The sequence below is a fragment of the Hippopotamus amphibius genome, chromosome 14, assembly GCF_030028045.1.
Source record: "Hippopotamus amphibius kiboko isolate mHipAmp2 chromosome 14, mHipAmp2.hap2, whole genome shotgun sequence".
NCBI lineage: Eukaryota > Metazoa > Chordata > Mammalia > Artiodactyla > Hippopotamidae > Hippopotamus > Hippopotamus amphibius.
In genome coordinates, this window is record NC_080199.1 from 79,239,245 (window position 1) to 79,263,614 (window position 24,370).

Here is a 24,370-nt window from a genome sequence, read left to right on the forward strand (position 1 = left end):
GGGAAGAGTGTAAGGATCTGCCTCTATTAAATGCTCACGTGTTGCTCCAGGAAAGGAAAGTCAGTTATCGGTCCCTGATTTACAGCATCTAAAAGCCTTTATTATTATTAGAATGTTAGCCGTATTCTATTAAGATAATTTGGAAAAAAAAAAAAGAATATTAGCCGTATTAAAGTATTTCTTTCCTTTCTTGTTATATTAGCAGCTTTATGCCTTAGCCCAAAGAACTATTTAATAAATCTTATTTTCAGAAATATAAATCAAGTTTTAATCAGTAATTCAGTTGTTTTTGGTTTTTATAGGTTTATAAAAACATAATGGACTGATATTTTCCATTTTATTTGCAAGAAAATGATCAATGGAATTAAATAATTGAAGTATAAATGAAGATATATTTTTAAAAAAGGAAACCTTTGTACGGATTGCTGGGTCCACAGAAGCACTGCTCCAGAGCTGGAAGATGCCTTAATCTTAAATGAGCCCCTTTGTTCAACGCTGACTTACAGCTACAAAAGAGACTTAATTTTACTTTGGAAATAACATTTACTCGTAATAACATTATGAGATGCTGTAATATGAGCTATCAGGTCATGTGTTAACATGGCATATGTATTTTTTGATACCTGAGTTACATTATTAGAGTTATTAGTATCCATATAGATTTTCACTCCAGAAACACAAGCTAAAATCTTGTCTTGAGTGAAGTACATCTAGGTCAGTATGGTGGCTGAAAGGGAATAATATCCAAATTACTGTTGCTTGTACTGTGTAAGAAAAAGAAAATAACTGCTTTTTAAGAAAAAAAAATTGGTGTTTGCTAATTTATAGTTACTGTTTTATACTTTTCAACATTTTTAATGAAGATTTTTTTATTGCTGGCTATAAAATAACACTCAGAAGGATTTAGATACCTAATTATTTAAAACATGGGACATATTTGTATAATCCATTGAAGGATTAGTTCTAAGCATTAATTAAAACCATGTGTAGTGTTGTGCCCAAGGCTTAAAGAAAATTTGGCAGTAGAAGAAATTGTTTCTCTCTGCTTTTAATATACTTTTTTGTTGAACTTTCATGGGTATTCATATGGGTAGGGAAACAAAGGTTACATGTGCTACAGAAATACTGGACACCATACGATTGGGTAGAAGTGGCTAGAAGAAAAGTAAAGAGAAAGACAAGCTACAAGTAAGCTGTTAAAATTTTATGTTTTCAGAGTGCTGCCTGCTGTTGAGTTGATTTTCAAGATTCAGTTTAGGTACTGACTGAAATTTGCCTTGAAACTTTTTACAGTAATCCTGTAACAGCTTAAGTAGTGACTTAAATGCAATTTGAACTAGGGTTACACCGTTTAGTATAACACTGCTCTCAAGAAAGGAATTCTCACCTGAGTATTCAAAATGTCTACTCTCTCAGAGGTAGATTCTACTCCTATACACAGGATTTTATATCTGACTTCCTAACAGCAACCTCTTTCTGCCTGGACACTGATCCCCCTTTTCCTTTCGAAATCCAGTCTAAGTGACAGGTATTCTGAAGAAAAATACAGTATCCTTTAAAGGAGAAACAATATACAAATGTTACTCCTCCTTTATACTGGTTAGTCAACCACACACACACACACAAGCTAAAATGATTGCTTCCAGTAGTGGGTAGATATCATTTTTAACCAGCATCTGTAAATATCAGTTATAGTTTTGTCTGTAAAATGGGATTGGGGAGAGGGGTGTTATGAATGACTTGGACTGGACAGCGTTTCACATTCTTTGATTTCTCATCTGGCACAGTACCTTACTTTCACATTCGTCGGACAGATATTTTGGGAGTTCCTACTGGATGCCAAGCAATATACTGGGGATAGCTCTGGGATCTCCTAATGCAGCATCACAAATTTTAGAGCCAGCTATTTCAGATTTACAGTTAATAGTATCTATCTAATGCCATGGGCTATATTAATACTAGATTTTAAAAGGAAATAATTTTTTTTCCCTTTGAACTAGAGGAGTGAGTTAGCTTTGAAAACATAGTTTGGAATACTACAATACAGCTTCTACCTTTATTGCAACACTGTAGTCTTAATAATCTTTATTCCAGAAAAACTTTTGTGAGAGCTAAGGGGTATCAGCTACCAACCAGAAACATCACTTCAGTTTGGCAGTTTGTGTATTATAAGGAAATAGTAAATGTTTAAAGTAAGTGAATGCTTTCCTGCTGGAAACTTCCTGGTACTTCTTGTGAGTGTTTCTACATTCAGGTTAAGGGATTTGTGTGCACCTGATTAACAACTGAGGAAACTTAATTTTCCCCTTAACCTGTTTGGGTGCTTTTGTAGTGTTTTTGCTTTTTCAGTTCTTTCAATTTCTGTTATTTAACATCACCTTAATAGCATCAGTAAACACCCTTTCAGGAATTTTCAGCTAAAGCCTTTTAATTTAGTTACGTTAGCTTTAATTAATTTATGGGCAACATTTGCCACGTTCTAAGTGATATTCGGCTTAGTTTATTCATACATTACTAATGGCCATTTGGCAAGGTATGGGAATCAGGGAAAGGCTGCCTCTTTGGTATTTCAACTGGTATTGATTAGTGCTGCCAACCTTTGGGGAGAAATGGTCAAAATGAAGCCCTGTCCAGATTTATTAGTACTGTCTTTGTTCCTTCAAACACTTGAACAGCTGTGATGAGATTTAAGGAAAATAAAGTTAAATTCCGGGTCTTGCCATTGCCATGAAAAACAAATTAGACAGGAAACTTGGTTTTACCTGGGTACCGACTTACTTGAATATTTAGTACCTGAGGCATCTGACCACTGTCACTGTGCCAAACCAAAGAGCAGCTGCAGCTTAGTGGTCACTAAACTAGCACCGCTTACAAAGTATAGTTTCATCTTTGCATCTGGACAATTTTTAAAAATTCTTACATATTTAGTGGTTATGATCCAATGTGTCATAAGTTAACTTAGTTTAAATCAAATATGCGATGTTTACTTGAATTTTGTTTCTATTAAAAGCAGATTTTGACTGTTTTTGTAGGATTGTTTAAACTACAGATTTTTAGTCATGTGAGATTTCCCTTCAGTCATCTTTAAAGCAGATGCATATTAAGGGCTTAGTGTTAGGATCTGCATATTTGGGGCACTGAAAAGACAAATGACTTACAAATATGTTTTGCTTACATTTTGTCCTAGGACTAGCACTGCTATCGATGGAAAGTATTTTTAACTAATCTGTTATTGAGAAATGAACCATATTTTTGCACTTCAGCCAAAATAAAGACGATATCTAATATTCTGTAAGATACAGCTAATATGTAAATCTGAAATTCATGTTTCGTATGATCTGAACTGTATTTTCCAACGTAAATTAAAAATGCAATATAGATTCAGAAACGTCCATATTTTTCTAACGACTTCACTTTATATTTTGAGTTGCATAAAGAAGCAAGGAATTGTTTGTATTAAAAGCTTCAGAAAGCTGTTAGTTGAGTTTATCATATTTGTACATGATTACAGATGAGTCTATGCCCATTTAAAGAAAAATGGACACTATTTTAAAGCGATCTTTAATGTTTTTATATAAACAAATTTGAAATATAGCTCACTTTGGTTGTTTTTACATATCAAGTTCTATAAGTCTTTTATTTGTTTCTCGTAAGTGTAACCCTGGACCATGACTTCATTTTATTTTTGCTTTGTCTTTTGGGTGGCCTAACCTCCATTAACATGAAGGCTGAACATTTTTAAACTTGTTTTTCCAAAAATCATAATGATTTACTTTATTAATAAATAAAATAAAGTCGTGTATTTGAACAGTTTTTGTTGTTATTAAGTGGTATTTACCAAATGAGAGAACAGCTATTTTAGTCATCTTGAACAGATGGTAACATACAGTGTCTCTTTTGGGGGGGGGGGGGGGGGGAGGTGCTGGTGGTGTTTTCTTTGGCTGCGCCGCCGGGCTTGAAGGATCCGAGTCCCCAGGCCAGAGAACTCCCCCAAAATAAACAACTTTCAATTGTCCGCTTTGAGTAGCAAACCAGAAAACGCTATTTTTAGGAATATTTAATTGAAAGATCTCATTTTTTCATTTACGTTTAAGCAATCCCTGTTGACAGAAGGCAAGCGAACGAACGTGTCCTGAAGCCCCCGGCAGGAGTCCCGCACTGAAGCACAGACGCCAGAGCACCGTCCGCAGCTGCCCTGCAGCGCCGTCCGCGCGGCACGGTGCAGCGGCGGTGCGGCCCGCGATGCCCGTAGCGCCCCAGGGGGGCGGAGGGACGCCCGACCAGACTGCAGGCGCCGGAGGGCGCGGGCCGGGCCTCCGCGGGGTCAGGACCACTTCGCGGTGACGCCGAGGTGGCCGAGCTGCTCCTCCAGCCGCCGGTGCGCGGGGAAGCGGGCCGCCTGCGCCGCCTTGAGCGCCTCGAAGGCCGCCGCCCTGCGGGCCGCCGCGTGGCCGCGCTCCTGCTCGGCCGTGAGGAAGGGCCGGCTCAGCCAGTAGTGGTTCTCCGCCTCGGTCTCCAGGCGGCGGAGCATGTTCTGCTTCGCCTGCGCCGACACGGCCCGCGGCCGCCGGTGCTTCCCGATCCACTGCCGGCCGGGGATACGGCCGCGGCGCAGGAGCGCGGTCAGGAACATGGTGCCTGCCGGGGGCACAGAGCGGGGAGCTGGGGGCGCGCCGGCCGAGGGGAGAGGGGAGAGGGGAGCCCCGCCGCCGCCCGCAGGCCGTGCCCTCCCGTCCTGTCCCGTCCCGTCCCGTCCCGTCCCGATTCGCGACGCCCCACTCACCCGCCGCGCCTCGGGGCCGCCCTCCGCTCGCCGGGACGCGACGCCGGACGCCGGAAGCGCGCCTCGCGACGCGCCGCCCGTCTGCTCGCGCGAGGCTTCGGCTCTCGCGAGAAGGGCGTGGCGCGACTCGCGGAGCCAATAGCGCTTCCGGCGCTGGGATTCAAACGTGCGCGGGCGCTGCGGCCGAGCGCCGGGCGCTGCCATGGATCTGATCCGGGGCTTCTGCGGGAAGCTGCGGTCTCTGGCCGTCACCCTGGACGGCGAGACGGCCCGGCTGCAGCGCGCGCTGGACGGAGAGGACCGCGGTGAGTGGGCGCGTGCGGGAGGCTGGCCGCCAGCCGCTGACTGAGTGCGAGGGGCCGCCCCGGGGAGGCGGCGGCGGAGCGGCCGCGCCGAGGAGCCGAAGCGGCGGGCTGGGCTCGCGCGGCGCTCGCGTCCCCCCGCGGGGGCCAGCCCGCAGCGCCGCGGCCGGGAGGAGACGGGGGGTCTCCTCCGGCGCAGCTTCTCGGGCCTGCTGCTCGCTGCGGAGCGACGCCGGCCTGGCCCGCGCGGGCCGCCGCTGCGCGGTCTGTGTGGCCCCAGCACGCCGTATTGCCGACGCGAACGCCGGTCCCCGGCCCCGCAGAATCCCCCGCCGCTGACGTTTACGTGAGAGCTTTTTTAAAGTTGTTGCAAGAGTAGTTCAGCTTCTGAGATCATTTTGTGTCATCATTGTAATCTGCCTTAACATACGGCACGCTGTAGACACAGACGCCTGTTACCTTAATTAGGTGATGAGCAGTTTTCCAGCCATTTAAAAACGTTTATGCCTGTGGCTGTGAAGACAGTGTATGTGCACGGCAGGAGGTTTCAGGGAATGGAAAAGCAGGAAGAAGAAAACACATCTCTCCTATAGCTTCAGCATCAGAGGACGCCGCTGACAGTTCAGTAGCTTTTCTACCGTGCTTATTTTAGCGTTGCTTTGCTTTGCTTGACTTTGTTTACATAGTTGAGGTAATGCTATAAGACACAAAATTGTATTAACGGTTTTGGAGTTTTGATATATAGCTGAACTGCTTTCCATAAAGTTTGTACTAACTTACCTCCTTACCCACGTATTACCTGTATACACAAATTCTTCCCTTTTGGTTTTACAAGAAAAAGTGGGAATACTTTTTCAATTCCTGGACGGCTTGTATTACGGAATATATGGAATTGTCATACTTAGAGAAAATGAACACCCCCAAATTCACCTTTTAGATCACAGTTATGAATTTCATAAAATTCACCATGTAAAAGGATACAATTCAGTGGTTTTCAGTATCTTCCCAGAGTTGTGCAACCATCATCACAACACGTTTAGGTTTTCATAACCCCCGCCCAAGAAACCTCTGCAGCTGTTAACAGCCCCTTCCCATAATCCTGCCCCCACCTACCACACTGCCTTATGCAACCGCTCATCTATTTTCTCTCTCCATAGACTTGCCTGTTCTGGACATTTCCTATAAATGGAATTATACAATCTATAGTCTTTCGTGACTGACATTTCACTTAGCAAAATGTTGCAAGGTTCATCCATGTCATGGTAGCAAGTATCAGTATTTCATTACATTTTGTTGCTGAATAATATTTCACTGTACAGATTTACCACCTTTTGCTTAATCATCAGTTGATGAACATTCGGTTGTTTCTACTTTGGCTATTATGGATAATGCTACTGTAAACACTCGTATGTAAGTTTTTATGTGAACATGATGTTTTCAGTTCTCTGGTGTACATTTAGAAGTGGAGTTGCTGGGTCATATGGTAAATCTGTTTAACTTTTTGAGGAACTACCAAATTGTTTACCAAAGTGGCTGCACCATTGTACATTCCCACCAGCAGTGAATGAGGGTTGCAATTTCTCCACATCCTCAACATTTGTTTTTGTCTATCTTTTTGATTAGAGTCATTCTAGTGGGTATGAAATACAATATCATTGTGTTGTTGATTTGCATTTTCCTGATGAAAACTGGTCAACTTTTAACTGGTGGAGGGAGATGATCTTGAAAGGAGGCATGTTTTAGAAAAGAGAAATCTTTTTAAAAACTGCTTTTATATTATCTATGTTACCAACTGATTAATAAGAAAGGTGACAATACAGTGGGTAAAGTATGTCTTTAGAGTGCCAGGTCAATTGAACACTCATGGAAAAAAAGAATGGATCTTGATCCCTACCTCATGCCATACACAAAAATCAATTCTGGATGAATTGTAGCTCTAAATGCGAAAGACTAAACAATGAAGCTTTTAAAAGAAAATGAAAGTATTGTCACTGGCAAAGATTTTAAAAATAGGAGCCCAGAGACTTCCTAGGTGGCACAGTGGTTAGGAATCCACCTACCAATGCAGGGGACACGGGTTCAATCCCTGCTCCAGGAAGAGCCCACAGGCCACAGAGCAACTAAGTCTGGGTGCCACAACTATTGAGCCTATGCTCTAGAGCCCCTGAGCCACAACTATTGAGCCCACGTGCCACAATTGCTGAGGCCCGCATGCCTCGAGCCTGTGCTCTGCAACAAGAGAGGCCACTGCAGTGAGGAGCCCACACACCACAATGAAGAGTAGCCCCTGCTCTCCACAACTAGAGAAAGTCCATGTGCAGCAGCAAAGATCCAATGCAACCAATCAATCAATCAATCAATCGATTTAAAAAAAGGAGCCCAAAAATGCTCACCGTAAAGGAAGAATTGCTAAGTAGGACTACAGTCCCTCCTCTCCTCTTCTCCCTCCCTCCTCCCTCCAGTCCGTAACCTGAGTGCTGATTACATAGGTATGTTCATTTTAAAAATTCATCAAACCATATACTTATGATTTTTGTACTTCATGTATGTTATAGTTTAATAAATTTTAGAGAAAAGCCTTAGAACTTTTCGTTGCAAATGACAGGCTATAAATTATAAGTATCTACAAAGATTTTATAATTCTAAAAATCTATACTAAATTATATTTTCAATTCTTTTTCCTCCTTTTCCTTGTTATACTTTTTCCTTTCAATATTCATATTGAAGACTTTGAAGATTATCCAATGAGAGTTTTACATGACCTTCATTCCGAAGTCTGGACTCTAAAGGTATCACTCCTACAATACTAATTTATCATTTTTATGTGGTAATTTAAAAAGACTAAATAGACTTAGTCAAAAGTTAAATTAAGATGTACTTTCTTTCCTCACAAAAGGATGATGTGAATATTCTTCTTGATAAAGCAAGCTTGGAAAGTCAAGAAAGCATTGGTTTCATAAAGGCAACAAAAGTATTGATGAAAAAAAATTCAATGGATATCATGAAAATAAGAGAGTTTTTCCAGAAGTATGGATATAATCCACGTGCCAAGGAAAATTCAGGTGTGAATAACTTGCATTTTATAGCATTTGTTTCAGTATTAAAGAAAGAAGGCAGCATGATTAAGACTACTATAGGCTTGGCCATTGTTTCTAGTTCTAACTCTGCCATTATGTGACAGTCATTTGATCATTTATTCAGCGATCACTGTGTTCTGGATGCAGTGCTGATTAGTGGTGCAATATAAAGGCCGTCCTTGCTTTCCTTTGCAAATGCTGGGTGAGAACCAGTGCAGTGCTGGATGAAAGAAGAGTACAAGATAAATCTATGTGACTTGAGGACAGTTGGTTTCTGGTCAGCTCTGCCAATAAACAGCTGAGAGACCAACCTTAAGGCATGCTGTTTCACTTTTGTCATTCTCAATTTCTTCTTCCATAGAATGAGAGATTTTTGGCTATATAAATTCATAAAATCCTTTTTAGTTCTAAAATTTTAATGAAGGGTAGGATAGCAGGGTGGTTTGGAATATATTCAAACTGCTTGAGTTCAAATCTCTAATTTTACCACTTACTAGTGGTATTAATCTTTGACCAGTTACTTAACTTTGTACCTCAGTTTCTGATCTATAAAGTAGAGATTTTGTTTGTTTGTTTGTTTTTTGGCCGCACTGCACATCTTGCAGTATCTTAGTTCCCCTACGAGGGATCGAGCCCAGGGTCGAGTTAGTGAAAGCACCAAGTCCTAACCACTGAACTGCCAGGGAAGACCTATAAAGTAGGGATGTTTAATAGTATCTACCTCTGAGGTTGTGTAAGGATTAAATGAGATAGAATTTATTTAGAAAAGGACCTCGTATGCTAATCACCCATTGTTGACTACTGTTATTGTTATGCCCATACCTGTGGGTGACTAATCTCAGTATGCTTCAGTGTCTGCATTTCTGTTATGAGAATGATCTTTGTACATAAGTAAAACATTAAGTAGATTCAACAAATAGGTACATATTGAGGATATATATGGAAGGTATATTAAACAGTCCACATGGTATAATGGAGAGTATTCAGTTGACTTTGGTGTGAACAATTGACTTTGGTTACTCAGAAACTGGTTCTGCCAATTACTACAGGTGTGACCTTGGGTACTTTCTCTAAACTGCTTTTCCTCACTCGTGAGTTAGAGATGCTGACACCTCCCTAAGAGACAGCAATAGTGATGGCGACTATTTTATTAAACTCATCAGTCACAGCCTTGTAATAAATTCAACAGTAGGTTTTTTGGTAGTTCTTGTAACATTTCTCAGAATTAACAGAGCACAGTGCCAAAACAGAACTCTGAATCAGCAGCTCTTCCAGGGGCCAAAAGCCATGAAATCAAAGTTTATAACGTTTTCTTTTTTTAATGGTTCGTCCTTCAGATGTAACGTGCCGTGGCTCCTCACACACACAGAAACAACACCCTCTGCTGGTTCATTGCAGCTGCCAACCAAAACAAGGAAAGCAGTGTCTTTAAAGGAAAAGTGTACCTCTTCACTTCCTTCAATCTGTTGGATCCCTTAGCTGGTCAAGTAAATGTACAGCCTAAATGTATCGCTTTTCTCTGCTTTTGAGCCCAAAAGATTCTGATCGACCTGATTCCAATGTCTGATTGACCCCATTTCAACTATAACCTTTCCTTTAAAGGATGGAGTAGGGGATATGTGTATAAAAACAGATGATTGAACTTGGTGTACCCCCAAAAAAATAAAAAAAATTAAAAAAAAAGGATGGAGTAAACAGAAACAAGAAAGGTCATTATCAGACTTATAAAAATACATTCTAATTTATAACAAGAAAAGTATAAGTATTTTCCTAAAAAGAATGCAACAAACAGGAAATTTTAGAAAATTTTATTTCCCATTTCTTTCAATAAATATGTATGATTGTTACAATTAATATTTCCCACTTAGTTACCAAATGTTATCTGTTCAAAAGTCATCTCAAACAAATCTCTTTATTAACTCCCTCCAAATACTTAAACATATGGCAGCATTTAGAATCAAAAGCTGTGGGTTCAAGTCTTGGCTCTTTAAATTCTATCAGCTGAATGTTCTCCAAAATGCTAAGTACCTTAATTTTTTAAATGAGAAAAAACAATTCAGAGATTTTTTTGTGCTTGGAACAGTTGATATGAAAATTAAATAGAGTGAAAATTAAATATAAAAATGCCTATCCCTTGGGGGATTTTAAATACATTTTAGATTCTCCTCCTTCATCTCACCCTCTCCTGTCTTCTATCACCCTTTCCAATTACTGGTTAATTTCCCTTCTCTAGTTCATACTACATTTCTTTCATACACATTTTATATTTGTCATTCTGCATTTTCTTCCACCGTTCCATTCTCTACTTTATACCTTTATACCTTGCTGTCTCCCTGTCTCACTGAAGCCCTATCATTTGTTAAATTAATCTCTGCCCAGATCCTGACGAAATCCACTCACCTTCTTTCTAGTTATCCTTTCACTTTCTCTCAACAAAAACTAGTATTTTTCCTTCTTGAATTCTTTCTTGGCATCGTAAGTGCTATCCTGGATCCAACCTAAGTTTCACACCAAATTTATTAACCAGTGGTATACCCAGGAAATGGCAAAGGACTGTGGGAAAAAGTATAGTTGTTGTGAAAGTTATTTAGTCTGAAATGTAAGTGTAGTGGTTAAGCCATATGGGGTCTGGAATCATATATAACCTATGAAAGATTAAGAAACTACTTGTCTCACTAATTTCTCCTATTATTTCTCTCAACTAGGCTTTTTATTCAGGTGTTCCAGACAGAATAAAAATTTATATTTGTGTAACAGTCTTTCCTTTTTACCTTAGGCATCTGTAAATTAGAAATCTAAAATATTGTTATACTTTGTGTTAAATCTAGGTTGTAGTTAATTCCACACTTAATTAAATGTCATCAAACGATAAGATAGTTTCATAATATGTTAAGAAAGACTGGTAAATCACATTAACTGAGAAAGTAAGGATTAGACTTAGACTTTTACTTGTGGGTATTGATATTTCATCTTTTAACGTTTTAGTTTACTTCCCTTCTCTAATGTATTATCAAGATGAGATATGCGTGGACAACCTGTACGTGTCAGAAATTTAAAGGGACAATTGAAATAAAACCTTAGAAAATAAGAAGACAGGACTTTGGCTGATTTGGGACATTTCAAATGGAACTGTTTTGTGTGGTTTTAGTATATGACATTTTCTAGTTTGATGTTTGACCACAATATGACCTTGATTTTTCTTCCCAGTGGATGAGCAAGAAGTCACTGACTCTAAACCAGAGTCTAATAAACATGAAAATCCTGAGAAGCCTGATGTGAAGAATGATTTGTCAGATTCTGCTCCTCCCAGCAGTTGTGTTTCTGGGGAGTCTCCACGTAGTCCACAACTTTCTGATTTTGGACTTGAGCGGTACATGATATCCCAGGTTCTGCGAAGCCCTCCACAGGCAGTAAACAACCAGAAGGAAGAGCCAAAAATTTTAACTCCATTTTCCAAACAGTCACTAGTAAAAACTCCCAAATGTGCACTAAAGATGGATGATTTTGAGTGTGTGACTCCTAAATTAGAACACTTTGGTATCTCTGAATATACTCTGTGTTTAAATGAAGATTACACAATAGGACTTAAAAATGTGAAGAATAACAGGTGAGCAGCTTTCTTAAAAGAAACATTTTATCTAACTTTCTAAATCTTTTATACTTATTGATTTTTTTTCCCCTGGAAGAAATATGTCTCAGACAGTATCTTTCCTTCAAAGTTTTTCAGATAACTTCACATTTCAAACTTCTCTAAATCACCAATTCCATCAGTAAGGTGTGAGCTACTAGTTTTCTCAGGTTAGAAGATATAGAAGGAATAAGAGCCTGAAAACATGGTATTTGGTGGGATAGAGAAAATGGGATAAAATAAAAAGTAGAATTACTAAAAACTTGTGATTGATTTGGTACGGAGACCTGAGAAGAGAAGAGGATCTGGGATAAGTCACAGGTGTCTTTTTTGTTGCCTGAGATGATACTAGGGAACTAAAATAGGAATACCTGCAGCTTGGGAGTAAAGGTGATGAGTTTCCCTTCATGCTGGTTTTAAGATGAATTTGAAGTACAGTGATACTAGACTAAAGAGATGGGAAGTGATTAGTATGGAAGTGGTAATTAATGAGTTACAATGAAAATGAAAATACTACATATCAAAATACCACATATAAATCTATATCTTTAAGCACTGTAGTTATTAAAGAAGGAAAATAAACATTCAACTTAAAATGTCAGAAAAAACCCCAACAATTGTGGGGAAAAGAGAAGGGAGTAAATATTAGAGATAAAATAAAATGTCATTACAAAATATTTTTAGAAAGGTAAAATTGATATGTTTAAGAACTGATTCTTATTTAAACATGCAAATGGCAAAATTAGGAACTGCGGCCTATATTTTTTAGTTTTTAAGCTGTTAGAAATACTATAGGGTATAATGCTGGGAAATTTAGAAAGTTCAGATAAATGACAAAGTGTTGAGAACAACACAAAATTATCAAAACAGACTTGAATTAGAAAACCTGTATAGATCAAAAATAGAGAAGAAAACTAGAAAAGTTATCAAAGAACTAGCTTCCAAAAAGCTCTGAGCACAAATGCTTTTCTGGATGAATTCATTCATAATTTCAGAGCACAAAGACCTTCTATCTTACATAAAAGTTCTTTTTCTGAAAAGGAGATATACATTCTAGTTCAGATGCCAACACCTAACCTGGGGGCCTTCAGACTCACAAAATCTCTCTATGTTCTATTTCATCACTAGTGGAATGGTTATAACGATACCCATCCTGCTTACATGGAGTTAGTGGGGTATAATGGATAAAAAATTATAAACTGCTTTAAGAATGAGATACTATGAAAAGAATGATTTTTAAAAACAACTGTCATTCTCAGGGGTCTACAAACTATAGCCACAGACCAAACCCAGCCTACTGCCAATTTTTTGGTAAATAAAATTTTATTTGAACACACCCCCCCAAAAAAGTTCTTTTTTTAAAACTAGAATAAGACAGAAAACTCTGCAGTTTAGTTTGAGATTGATATACCCTTGATACAAACACAGGCAGAGCACACTAAGGGAAACTATGGCCCAATCTTAATTATGAATATACATGTTAAAATCCCAATTAAAATACTCCTAAATTGAACTCTATAGAATAATAAAAGTATAATGCATAACTTCCATGTTAAGCTTATTCCAGGAATGCAAAGATAGTTTAATATGTGGAAACTCATAAGATACATCAGTTCTATGATTCAACAAGAAAAAAAAGTAGGATAATCTCAATAGATGTCAGTAAGGAATTTTATGAAATTTGACACCCGTTCTTCATTGAAAGTGTTTGGTCAAACTCTAAGTAGAAGGGCACTTCATTAACATAATAAACAATATGAATATCTATTCATAGTGAAGCTGTCTGTCACCATTATTAAAATTTTTTTTAACGTCATTCTTGATGTTCTGGCCAATATAATAAGAAAGGAAACAGAAATAAGTTTTACTTTGATGTGTTTTTAGGCCATGTTCTGTACCTGGGCAACTAGAGAAAGTCACATCTAAAGTTTCTAGAAATAATAAAAGTTCAAGGAAGAGGCTGATAGGGACTTCGCTGGCGGTCCACTGGTTAAGACTCAGAGTTCCCAATGCAAGGGCTATGGGTCTGGTCCCTGGTCAGGGGACTAGATCCCACATGCTGCAACAAGACCCAGCAGAGCCAAATAATTAAATATTTTGTTAAAGAAAAGAAGCTGATATATTGGTAAGATATATTTTATTTAGTTATAACTTTTAAATAATATGCTTTTCTGTATTTTGTTAATAACTGGTTGGTAAATACAGGGGGGGAAATCATTCGGATTTGCAACAAAAAAGTAAAATACTCATGCCTATTGTATTTGAAAGACCTGTATGACTAACCATTAAACATTTCTGAGTTATATAAAGGGAAAATTAAGATGAAAAAATATACCATATTCCTGAATTAGAATGACTGAATATTATTAATATGTTCAATCATATCGAGTTAATTTATGGATATCACAGAATTACAATAAAACCTGCTTGGGATTTTTTGCAGGGGGGGGATTTTTTTTTTAAGGTGGAGAGTGAGGGATATTTGACAAAATTATTCTGCAATTATTTGGAAGAATAAAAAGTAAGGATAACTAAGAAAATAATGAAAAGTAACAGTAATGATGGAACTTAACCTGCTAGTTATTAAAACATATAAAGCTACAGTAAGTAAAACAGTATAAAACTGTGACAGAATGGACCTATTGCAGGAACAGAATAGCCCAGAAACAGCCTCTAGTTTACAAAAGAATTTAATTCATACTGAAGGTGTTTTTGAAGTAAAGATTATTCAGTGAATTATGCTAGGACAGTTGGTTAATTGAACCATCTTATAGTACTCAGTGATACTCTTTATATTTCAGACATCTGGGTAATTGGCTAGAACAACCTTAATAAGATGGCAGGATCAGTTATAGTCTTAAAAATGTTCTTAATCTCTATCTAAATACTGGTATAAAATTGTACTTTATGATTTTGAAGCCATGAGCTATACAGTTTCTATGTTTGAACTAATGAGTTGAACTCACAGCTTTCCTTAGGTCAAAGTTTTTTGCTGTTTTGTGGTTTTTTTTTCGGCTGCGGGGCATGCGAGATCCTAGTTTCCCGATCAGGGACCAAACCCTCACCCCAGCAGTGGAAGCGCAGAGTCCCAACCACTGGACCACCAGGAAAGTCCCTATGTGAAAGCTTTTAACCCACTTCTAAGTCAAAACTGTCGATAAAAAACCTTTTTTGAGCCATGGATAATTATAAAAAAAAAAAAAAAAAGATTTGTTCCATGGGACTTATGTTCCATAAAACATAACTGAATGTTTGTCCAGACCTGATAATATATAGTAAGATTAAGTTTTTTCCCAGAGGTTTAATATTAACTTATTTTAACCTTATTATTTCCCTATGAATCACGCCAGTGAGGAGGCCATAGAAACAGAACCAGTGACCAATGATAACTTCTCTGCCACTCCTGGCCTCGTAACCCAGCCTCTGGAAAAAAAGGGTAAGTTGAAAATCAAGTTACTTCTCAGCTATCCTCTTTCCAGACTATCACCTTAGACACTGTAGCAGCCTTTTGCGTCTTCTCAGTTCATAATATCCAATTATATGAAGTACCATTCCAGTCAGGTTCAGCATGATTTCACACAAGAAAAATACAGTTTTCTAGTGTGATTTTCATACTCTTCCAGCTTGTATTCAGTATTTTTCAGCTTGTTTGTTTTTTTTTAACATTTTAACGTAAACCACATAAATATATATTCATTCACCAATCTTTTGATATAAAGCCAGTAGAACCTTTTTTTGTTTTAATGTAGCTTCAGCCTGCTGATTAGAGTCCTACATTATCTTCCTTACACAAACCACACCCAGGATACATCAGCTACCATTTCAAATTTGGGGTTTTTTTAAAAGAAAATTATTTTCATGTAATATTTTTCATACTTGTCCCAGCAAACATGAAAACGTTGGTTTTCACTTAAATATAAAATGAAAAATCCTAGAGTTTTATGATTTCTTTGAATAATTATTTATAATCATCTGGTTTATACCAAATTTATTGGAAAATTTTTTAAAGTAACTTGTCTCTCAGGTATTTCCAAAGCTTTGGACATATTTTCAGAAAAATTCTCTTTTTGCGCTAATTTCACTGACTTGTTACTAAATTAGCAAATATTGCTGGCATAAACAGGTTTGAAAAACTACAGCTGACACACAGGAAGCTGAGCTCAACTTATACGAGCATGATTATGTTAAATGGGGGCCTTTTTTTTTTTTTTAAAATAGAAAGAATGAACCACTACCTCCTTCACACCATACTCAGAAATCAATTCCCAGTGGACTATAAACTTTTTAGAAAATGATAAAGGAGAATGTCTTCATGCCTTCTGAAGCAGGATGGACTTTCTAAAGAATAGCTTACTGACTGAAATCCTTCCATATACCGACAGCAGTATATCTTATGGAAGGGAACCGAATGCTGTCGTTTACCCATTAGTAACTTGGTTAAGTGGAGGCTTGTTAATAGTTTCTATTGTATTTTAGTTTGACCCTATTTTTATGCCACGAAAGTGTCATTATTATGGTTTTTATAGTCTCTACTTACTAAAATCTAGTAATTTGTTTACCATTGTTCTTTTATCCCACTCACTCCTTCTGGGTTTAGTTTTCCTTCTTTTTTTTTTTTTTTTGGTCATCCCCACCCCCACCCAGCGCAATTATTTATTTATTTATTTATGAAATTTTACTGAAGCATAGCTGATTTACAGTGTTGTCGCTCATTCTTGAATGATAATTTGGCTGGATATAGATCACTAGATTGACAGCTTGTTTTTCTTGGATGTTTTAAAGAAAGTGCTCCGTTGTGATCTGCTGTCTACTGTGCTGGTGAGCAGAGTGCTCTAGGTCTGATTAGCTTTCCTTTGTGGAAAATCTCTTTTCTTCCTGGTAGTCTGTAAGATTTTTGTCTTTATCTTTTATATTCTACATTTCTCTATAATATATATATACATTTGTTTTTATATATTATGTTTATAATTTATTATGATTTTTCAAGCTAAGGACACATGCCCTTAATTCTGGAAAATTCTCTGATATTATCTCTTTGATAGTATTACTTTTCTCCTAATTCCTTGATTTTTTTCCTCAGATTCCTGTAATGTATATTTTAGAATGTTCTCCTTCAGCCTCCTTGGTTTGTTAACTTCCCTTTGATATTTTTGTTTCTCAGTGTGACTTTTTGCTTTAGTTACAACTTTCTTCCAATTTGCTATTTCTCACTGAATCTAAGTTATTATTTTAATCCATCAATTGAAGTTTTACTCCAGTGAGTACCTTTTCTGTTTTATACTTTCTTCTTTCAAATGTGACTGTTCCCTTTTTTCCTTCTGTGATGTTGTTCTCTTGCCTTACGGTTTCTCTGCCTGCATTTATCTCTTTGAACACTTTAAACACATTTATCTCTTTATGGTATTGATTCTCTTATTTATTGCCCTGATTCTCTTACTTGGGAGTTTGTTTCTTCACATGTTTTTAATTTTTTTAACTGTGAACTCATCTGCAAATGAAGTTGTTTTCCGTGGAAGCCCTGTGTGCGCCTGTGGAGTTGTTCCCTGCTTACCCCAGCCAAGGGCGTGGGCTCACCAATCGCAGACAAGTTTTTAGGTCAGCTGCTTGGCTTAGGGTACCTGCACTGGACATAGGCTGAACGCAGAACCCTCAGCTCTACACTGTGCAGATTTGATATTGCGATTTTTCAGTATTTTTCCAAAGACTTGCTTTCATCCTGTCCCCCTGGAACCAGTGCCAGTGGGCTGACATCTTCTAGTCTGTGGTCCGCAGACCTCACAGCTCTTCCAGGCTCTCAGCCTTACACAGATGCTCCCCTTCAGAGCCTCATACCTTGGAGCCTGTGCCCTTCACTCCTGCCTGTGCTTCTCTTAAAATCCCAGGTGTTCAGGAAATATCAGATTGAATAGATGTTAACATCTTGCTATATTTTCTTCAAATCTTCTTTTTTAATAAAGTTATACATAAAGCGAAACCCCCAGCCTCACTCCATTGTTCTCCTTCGCTTCCCCCCAAAAGTAACAATTCTTCTGAAGTGTAGTTCTGTTGTTTTAAAATGTCACATAATTGGCAACATCCAATTCATATTCTTTTGTTACTTGCTCTTTTCACTCAAGAGTATGTTTTCTGTGTTAATCCGTGTAAATCCAGTTCCTCCATTTTCATTGTTAAGCAGTTTTCCATTGTATGAATAGCCATATTTCATTCGTTTCTTAAGGGATAGATTGTTTTGTTTTGCTTTGTTTTGTTTACAGGCAGTGCTCTAGTTAAACTGTCCCTTGGACACGTGTTTCTCACGTCTCGGAGACGAATTTCTAGATCAAAGGGGCTGCACCTCTTCACTTCCTCTAGATAAAGTGCTACGTTGCCTCTGTAGAGCGGCTGTTCTAGTTTATTCTCACCAACAGTGTTTGAGTTCCTGTTTCTCCATCTTTTCCAGCACTTGATGATTAGACTTAATAAAATTTTTCCAGTTTCCTCATCTTTCTCACATGTTTACCTTTTCTCTTTGGTATTTTCTGGGTCGCTTTCGTACTTTATTACAGACAGCAGATATCCATATGTGCATATTCTGGTTTCAGGATCTCTTTTTCGTTCTCGCAGCCAGTTCTTCCATCCCTGCTTTCAGTTACTACAGCTTTAGAAGAAGTCCTAACGTCTTGGAAAGCAAGTGACCTTCCTCGCCCTCTTCCTCCTCCTTTTTCTTCTTCAGAAATTTGATTTTCCCATAAAGGTCTTACACAGTTTTTAATAGATTTATATGTAGGTATCTTATCTTAGTTGCTATTGTGAAAAATAGTCTTTTTCAAATATTTTTTTTATTGTTTGTTGATCTTATACTGGAACTTCAGTTTTGTGCATTGCATTTGCACCTTGCAGCCTTGCTGGACTTTTATTTTATGCTAATGATAATTAGATTGTGAATATGGCAGTTTGGTTTTTCCCTGTCCAGTCAAGTACACACTATAGTTATAATTTCTTAATTTATTAAAAAATAAAGTGCACAAATTATACTGACAGAGATTATAACATAAAAGTTAAAATCTTTATTTCAACCTTATTTTCAAATACTTATTTTCACGCCATTGTATGTGTCTTCTAGATGCCGAGCACACACATTCTCCCTTGGCACCTACATTCTGCACTCCTGGTTTGAAAATCCCTTCTGCAAAGAACAGCACAGCTTTGGTAAACTTCCATAAAATTGAAAGTGCTAATCTTTTCCCTAGTGGATCAGATACACTATTTTCAGGCTATTTAAAAAAGGTAGACTGTTGCAGCCTTTGGGATGTATTTACAGTGTTTCCAAAGGGTCATTGGGCAGCAACTATCAAGAGCTTTAAAATGTTTTCATAACCTTTAACCAGAATTTATTCTAAGGCACATTGGGACAAAGATTTATAACAATGAAGTTATAGAGGAAAGAACAGCATTATTTATTACAGCAGAACATGGGAACAAACTAAATGTCAAATGACAAAGGGGCAGCAAAATATATTAAGGTAAAGCCATAGGATCCAGTGTCATGTGATGAGGATGTTTTGAAAAACAGATGAGAACATATAGAAAGAACGTCTTCAAGAAATATTTACTGATATGGAAAATGATGTACACATACACATATATTTTATTTTAAGGAAAAAGACTGGATAGAAACACACCAAAATGTGGTTATCTATGGGTGATTTTTATGCCTTTTTTTCCAAGTTTTTCCCAGTGAACAAATTTAACATGTAATCAAAACCTCCTCCCTGTTTAAAGTTGGTATGAACGGAGCTTCCCACAGTGATGGAAACGTTCTGTGATCTGTGCTACCCTGTGTGGTAGCTGGCTGCTGAGCACAGACGTGTGGCCAGTGCACCTGAGGGGCTCATTGTCAGTTTTCTTTTTTCTTTTTTTTTTTTTTAATTTATTATTTTTTGGGGGGTACACCAAGTTCAATCATCTGTTTTTATACACATATTCCCGTATTCCCTCCCTCCTTCGACTCCCCCCCCCCATCCCTTGAGTCCCCGTCAGTTTTCTTCGTGTTATTAACATATAGTCAGTGTACATGGCGCAGTCCCTGGCCACGCGGAAGCCACCCCCTGGGCATTCGCTCCGTCCCTAGGGAGCCGGCTGCTTAGCAAGAATGGGCTGCTTTCTCCCTGGCAGGCGTGAGGGCCTCCTCCAGTGACTCTTACCTGGCCTGGGATAGTGTTGCCCGAGTCTGGGCGGTGACTCCATCTAAATCTGGGGTTCAGCCAACAAGTCTGTTTAGATTTTATGTGACGCTCCCGCTCAGCCTTAATTAATGATGATGGTACCTGTCTTCCATATGCCATTGCTTTGTGTCCTTGATTTCACTTAGTTCTCAGTCTGGGAAGAGGGGGTCATTTTTGGGCCTACTTAGAGAACCCAACAGAACTAACACTTGAGTAACAGTTTTTACTTACTGTGTTACTTTATACCACTGTAATTTAATGATTTTTATTTACCATTATTTACTATATTACTTCATACCACCGTAATTTAATGATTTCTTTTTATTCAATAGGTATCCACACATTATCCATTATCAAAAACAAATAGTTCATCAGATAATTTGGAAATGAGAGACAGCACATCCTTAGTTTTAAATTCAGACGAGTGCTTTGAGAATTTTGCAGATCCCTCTTCTCCTACGATTTCTTCTTATGAGAATCTGCTCAGAACACCTACACCTCCAGAAGTAACGACAATTCCAGAAGATATTCGCCAGGTTATTTTTCTAAGCTATTGGTTTTGTTGATTTTTTTCTGCAAAAAGACCTGAAACTGATATAGACTGTATTATTTATCATCAGGCTAATGTGCTGGTTTGTACCTAAATCTCAATTCTGGGCTGTTAAGCCTGTCTAAGACACCTGGCTAAGGCTCTTCAGCTGAGCACAAGCTAGTGATGTCATCACACTTCTGTGCTGTCAGGAGGCATTTTCTCTTTAACTTCTTGTTTTGAAATGTACTCTTATAATATTTTCTAATCATTGTTCAAATATGATCACCATGGTGACCATTGTTTCCATTGGTGTTTCTAGCAAAGTCAGAAATGTCATTTACCCTAATGACCCTAATGTCATAACCCTCCAGAGTAACTTGTATCAGTGTTTCTTGAACTTGAGACATCTTGGACCTCAAGTTCAACAAGTTAGAAACACTTGTTTAAATATATTAGAATATCTGATTTTTTTTTTTTAGGGTTAGGGTTTTCTTTTTTTTTTTTAGGGTTAGGGTTTTCTTTTCTGGCTGCCTTGCGGCTTGTGGGATCTTAGTTCCCTGTCCAGGGATTGAACCCAGGCCCCGGCAGTGAAAGTGCCAAGTCCTAACCACTGGACCGCCGGGGAATTCCCATAGGATTTGGATTCTTTAGTACAACATCATTCACCAGTAGGCTGCTGCTGGTTTATAGCAACTACCAACTCTACTAAATAACCACCAGCCTGATTCTTTGAGCATCCCCCTTAATAAAAGTTACAGTGTTGGGCAGTTATTGCTTAGGCCAATGGAATTCTTAATAACCATTCTAGAAACCGTCCTGGCATACGGAGAAGGATAAAACTATTTGGGGAAATACCCAAATGCCATTGGAAGGGACTCATCCTAAGATGTCAGTAAAATATTTGTTATCCTTCTTCCTGTCTTTTCTGCTCTCCTGGCGCTGTAACCCGCTGAGGGGGCAAGGAGCATCTTCTGCCTGTAGGCGTTACACACTGTTTCCAGTTTGCCATAGTGACCCTTCTCTTTACTTCTGCGTGAAAGGAGGAGGACCGTTCATTTAGTGTATTACATCTTTGTGAAAAAAATCATAGTTGATATTTCGGATTCTCCTTTTTATAATCTTTATAGCTGATGATTTTTCTTTTGAGCATTTATTTCGCCTCTTTCCCTGACATCTTTGTAAAGGCTTGACTTGCTCAGGGACGCACTGCTGCCTGCTTCTGTTAACCTGGCGGTACATTTAGAAGCTTTAAAACTCCAGCCTCGACACCCAAGTTAAACTTCTGATCTCTCCATCTCTTCTGTGCTGTTGAACATCTGTGCTGCTAGGTATTATGTTTCAAATAACCCAGGTCTTTAAATTTTCCTTGGCTCTTCTTGACTGTTTTATAACAGCTTCAAATTTACATTATCTTGTTCATGTGATTTGGTAAAAGGAGTTTGCTTTCTTTTAGATTTTATCAAAATACAACTCAAACCTAGCTACTCCAGTAGCAGTTAGAGCAGTGCCACCCAGCAAAGTGTTCCTTCCTCGGTATTAAGCACAGAACGTCCGAGACGCTGGCAGCAAAGAACACTGGTAAAAGTGAGTACATGCCCCGCCTGAGGGGGCGCCTGTGCTATCTGAGGAGAACCTGAGAAGTCCACACTGGAATAGCAGGAAACACCTGGACCTGACGTCTGCCAGCCTGGGGGACAGCCCATCTCTCTTTTGGTCCAAAACTTGTGATCCCTGTGTCTCGGGCTGTCACACCAGCACGCTTGTCCACGTCACCAGGAATCTATTCCCAACCATACTATGAGTGTCAAGTCATGTGTTTTGTTGGAGGCTATTGATTGTACCTAACTGATACTTTTTTATTTGTATCTTTCTACAGAGACTGTAGGGGGTCCATCCTTCCAGTATAGAAACCGAACAGGAGATGAAAGCAAAGCTTGCTCGTACTTCATTTTTCACATTCCCTTCATCTTCCCCCTTTTGAAAAACCAACTCATATTAAAGATGAACATGGACACTGATGTCATCAAATGCTTCTTATCAGGTTTGATTCGTCTAACCTGTCTTGTTGACATGTAGTTCACTCAGTTTGAAAGATCAGTACTATTTCAGTGATTTCAAGCTTCCCCCGCCTAACGGAGCTGCGTGGTTTCAGTAATATTATGAAGCAGGATAAGTAATATTTGAAATTTAAACATTACTGTTTGCTACTCAGATAAGGTCCCCTTCAGTCTTCTTGGGGCTGGACGGTAGTTGCCAGAGCTGGGCTTCGTCCTTGGGTCTAGCTCTGTCCTTCTGTCTCCTCTTATGACTGTCCCAAGTCTTTTACACCTTTTATTTCAACAATGCTCTTTTAAGGCACTGTTGTTTACAAATGACAAATTAATTTAGGAAAGAGGAGTTTACAGGTCTAGGTAACTGTACTGCAGTAGGCATCTCAGATACTTGCCTGCTGTTGGGACGGATTTTTTTTTTTAAGCTCTTTATTGGAATGTAATTGCTTTACACTGTTGTGCCAGTTTTTGCTGTACAACAAAGTGAATCTTCTGTATTTATACATATATCCCCATATCCCCTCCTTCCTGCAACTCCCTCCCACCCTCCCTATCCCAGCCTTCTAAGTCATCGCGGATGTTCTTGTCAGTTTCGTTCCCTCAGATCAGCTCTTCCCAGCACGTGGCTGCGACCCCTCCAAGCCCCACTCCAGCTCAGCAGCCCAGCACAGCCCAGGCCTTCCCCTCCGTGGGGGGTGCTAGGACTTCTCCTGGCCAGGTGCTCATCCTGGACGGTCCACGGTGCCTCTAGCATGGTCTGAGGGCTCCAGGCTGCCCTGTCCATGCAGTCCGAGAGCCTTCCCTCTGGTCTAAGCAACGCTGATGCAGCACTGTCCCCTTCATGGCTGTGCCTTGAAAGTCCAGTGTGAAGACCCGTCACATTGTGTCTCCTCATTCTGTCAGAAAATTGTCACTAAAACGAAACACCTTATTCTTTAGTCTAGAAACTACTGTGTAATTTTTTGCTAAATATAATGTAAAATACAAGACAGTCTTATTTTTCAAGGTAAGCTCTGGTCAGCCTTGTATACGGTGGTGACTCCCACATTGTGTTGATCTCTTGTACACTGTTTACCATCGTTCTGTGCACGTAAGTCCAGAGTGGACAAGCCTGCTAAGGAGGGAGGGAGTGTATTCAAAGTGCAGTAAGGACTGAATCCTGGAGTTCTCATTTTAGAAGAGGGAAAGATCTAGCAGAGGAGTTTGAGAAGAGGCCAGTGAAGTAGGAAGAACATATTTCAAGGACAGTGATCCAGTCTGTCAATATTGTTGAGAATCCAAGTAAAAAGACAGAATGACCCCTGGACTTGGCAAAACTGCTATTACTGACAGCACGGATTGATTCTGACGGAATGATTGGGACGGACATCCAGAGTGGACAGAGGTCAGAGGTGAGGAAGCAAAGACGGTGGACTGAGCGGCTCTTTCTGTGAGTTCTGTTCACAACGGGAGAAAAGAATCAGTGCGGCGGCCAGAGGGGGGTGGTGAGTGAAACTGGGGTTTTGAAGATGGGAAATAAAGAACCTTCCCTCCAGCACTTCTGATGGCCTGCTGGGTATCCCCACCTGTCCTGTGATGGCCCCCCAGTTCGGTCTGTCCAGGATTTCTCTTTCCTGGCCCTTAGCACTCCTCCTGTGATCTTAGTTTCTGTTCCTCGGAACTAGGATGCTTCCGGCTGATCAAACTTCCAGGGTTACCCTTCAGCGTCTTCCCATTGCTCTCGAGATGAACCCAGGCTCCCAGCAGGGCCCCCACAGCTGCCCGTGTGAGCCAGCCCTTGGTGGCTCCTCCCT

At 39.2% G+C, this 24,370-nt stretch overlaps 3 protein-coding genes across 12 annotated transcripts in view; 2 read left to right on the forward strand and 1 right to left on the reverse strand.

Moving 5' to 3' along the window:
• The window catches only part of ZDHHC20 (zinc finger DHHC-type palmitoyltransferase 20), a 68,309-nt gene extending 64,502 nt beyond the window's left edge, over positions 1-3,807 (forward strand). For 6 of the 7 annotated variants that reach the window (XM_057706988.1, XM_057706986.1, XM_057706987.1 and 3 more), the window contains one exon: positions 303-3,807. Coding sequence is in view for 1 of the 7 variants with exons in the window: in XM_057706987.1 (XP_057562970.1) it covers positions 303-310 (8 nt within the window). In the remaining 6 variants the exon portion in view is untranslated. The remainder of the gene's footprint in view (positions 1-302) is intronic. The other variant, XR_009048938.1, reaches the window with a different exon arrangement.
• A 96-nt stretch (positions 3,808-3,903) lies between these two features.
• On the reverse strand, positions 3,904-4,857 carry MRPL57 (mitochondrial ribosomal protein L57). Its single transcript, XM_057706994.1, has 2 exons — positions 4,784-4,857; positions 3,904-4,638 (listed from the first exon to the last, which is right to left on the reverse strand). Exon 2 carries the CDS (start codon positions 4,631-4,633, stop codon positions 4,325-4,327), a length of 309 nt encoding a protein of 102 aa, XP_057562977.1. The 5' UTR covers positions 4,634-4,638; positions 4,784-4,857; the 3' UTR covers positions 3,904-4,324.
• An 85-nt stretch (positions 4,858-4,942) lies between these two features.
• SKA3 (spindle and kinetochore associated complex subunit 3) lies at positions 4,943-24,193 on the forward strand. Of its 4 annotated transcripts, XR_009048939.1 has the most exons (10): positions 4,943-5,088; positions 7,813-7,874; positions 7,982-8,147; positions 11,370-11,769; positions 15,141-15,226; positions 18,893-18,978; positions 20,327-20,530; positions 21,980-22,110; positions 22,403-22,567; positions 23,168-24,193. XR_009048939.1 is itself a non-coding variant. In XM_057706995.1 (9 exons), the coding sequence occupies exons 1-8, from the start codon at positions 4,986-4,988 to the stop codon at positions 22,064-22,066; spliced, it is 1,194 nt and encodes a 397-aa protein (XP_057562978.1). In that variant the 5' UTR covers positions 4,943-4,985; the 3' UTR covers positions 22,067-22,110; positions 22,403-24,193. The 4 variants fall into 4 exon arrangements, 3 of the variants coding, with proteins under 3 accessions (XP_057562978.1, XP_057562979.1, XP_057562980.1); XM_057706995.1 differs by having other exon boundaries at positions 22,403-24,193; XM_057706996.1 differs by having other exon boundaries at positions 22,412-24,193.
• Positions 24,194-24,370: the final 177 nt, after the last annotated feature.

Coding starts and splice junctions, on each gene's coding strand:
- MRPL57 (XM_057706994.1), bottom strand. CDS start 4,633: ATGTTCCTGACCGCGCTCCTGCGCCGCGGCCGTATCCCCGGCCGGCAG.
- SKA3 (XM_057706995.1), top strand. CDS start 4,986: ATGGATCTGATCCGGGGCTTCTGCGGGAAGCTGCGGTCTCTGGCCGTC. Junction 15,227..18,892: donor CCAGCCTCTGGAAAAAAAGG/GTAAGTTGAAAA, acceptor TGTGTCTTCTAG/ATGCCGAGCACACACATTCT. Junction 18,979..20,326: donor CAAAGAACAGCACAGCTTTG/GTAAACTTCCAT, acceptor TTTATTCAATAG/GTATCCACACATTATCCATT.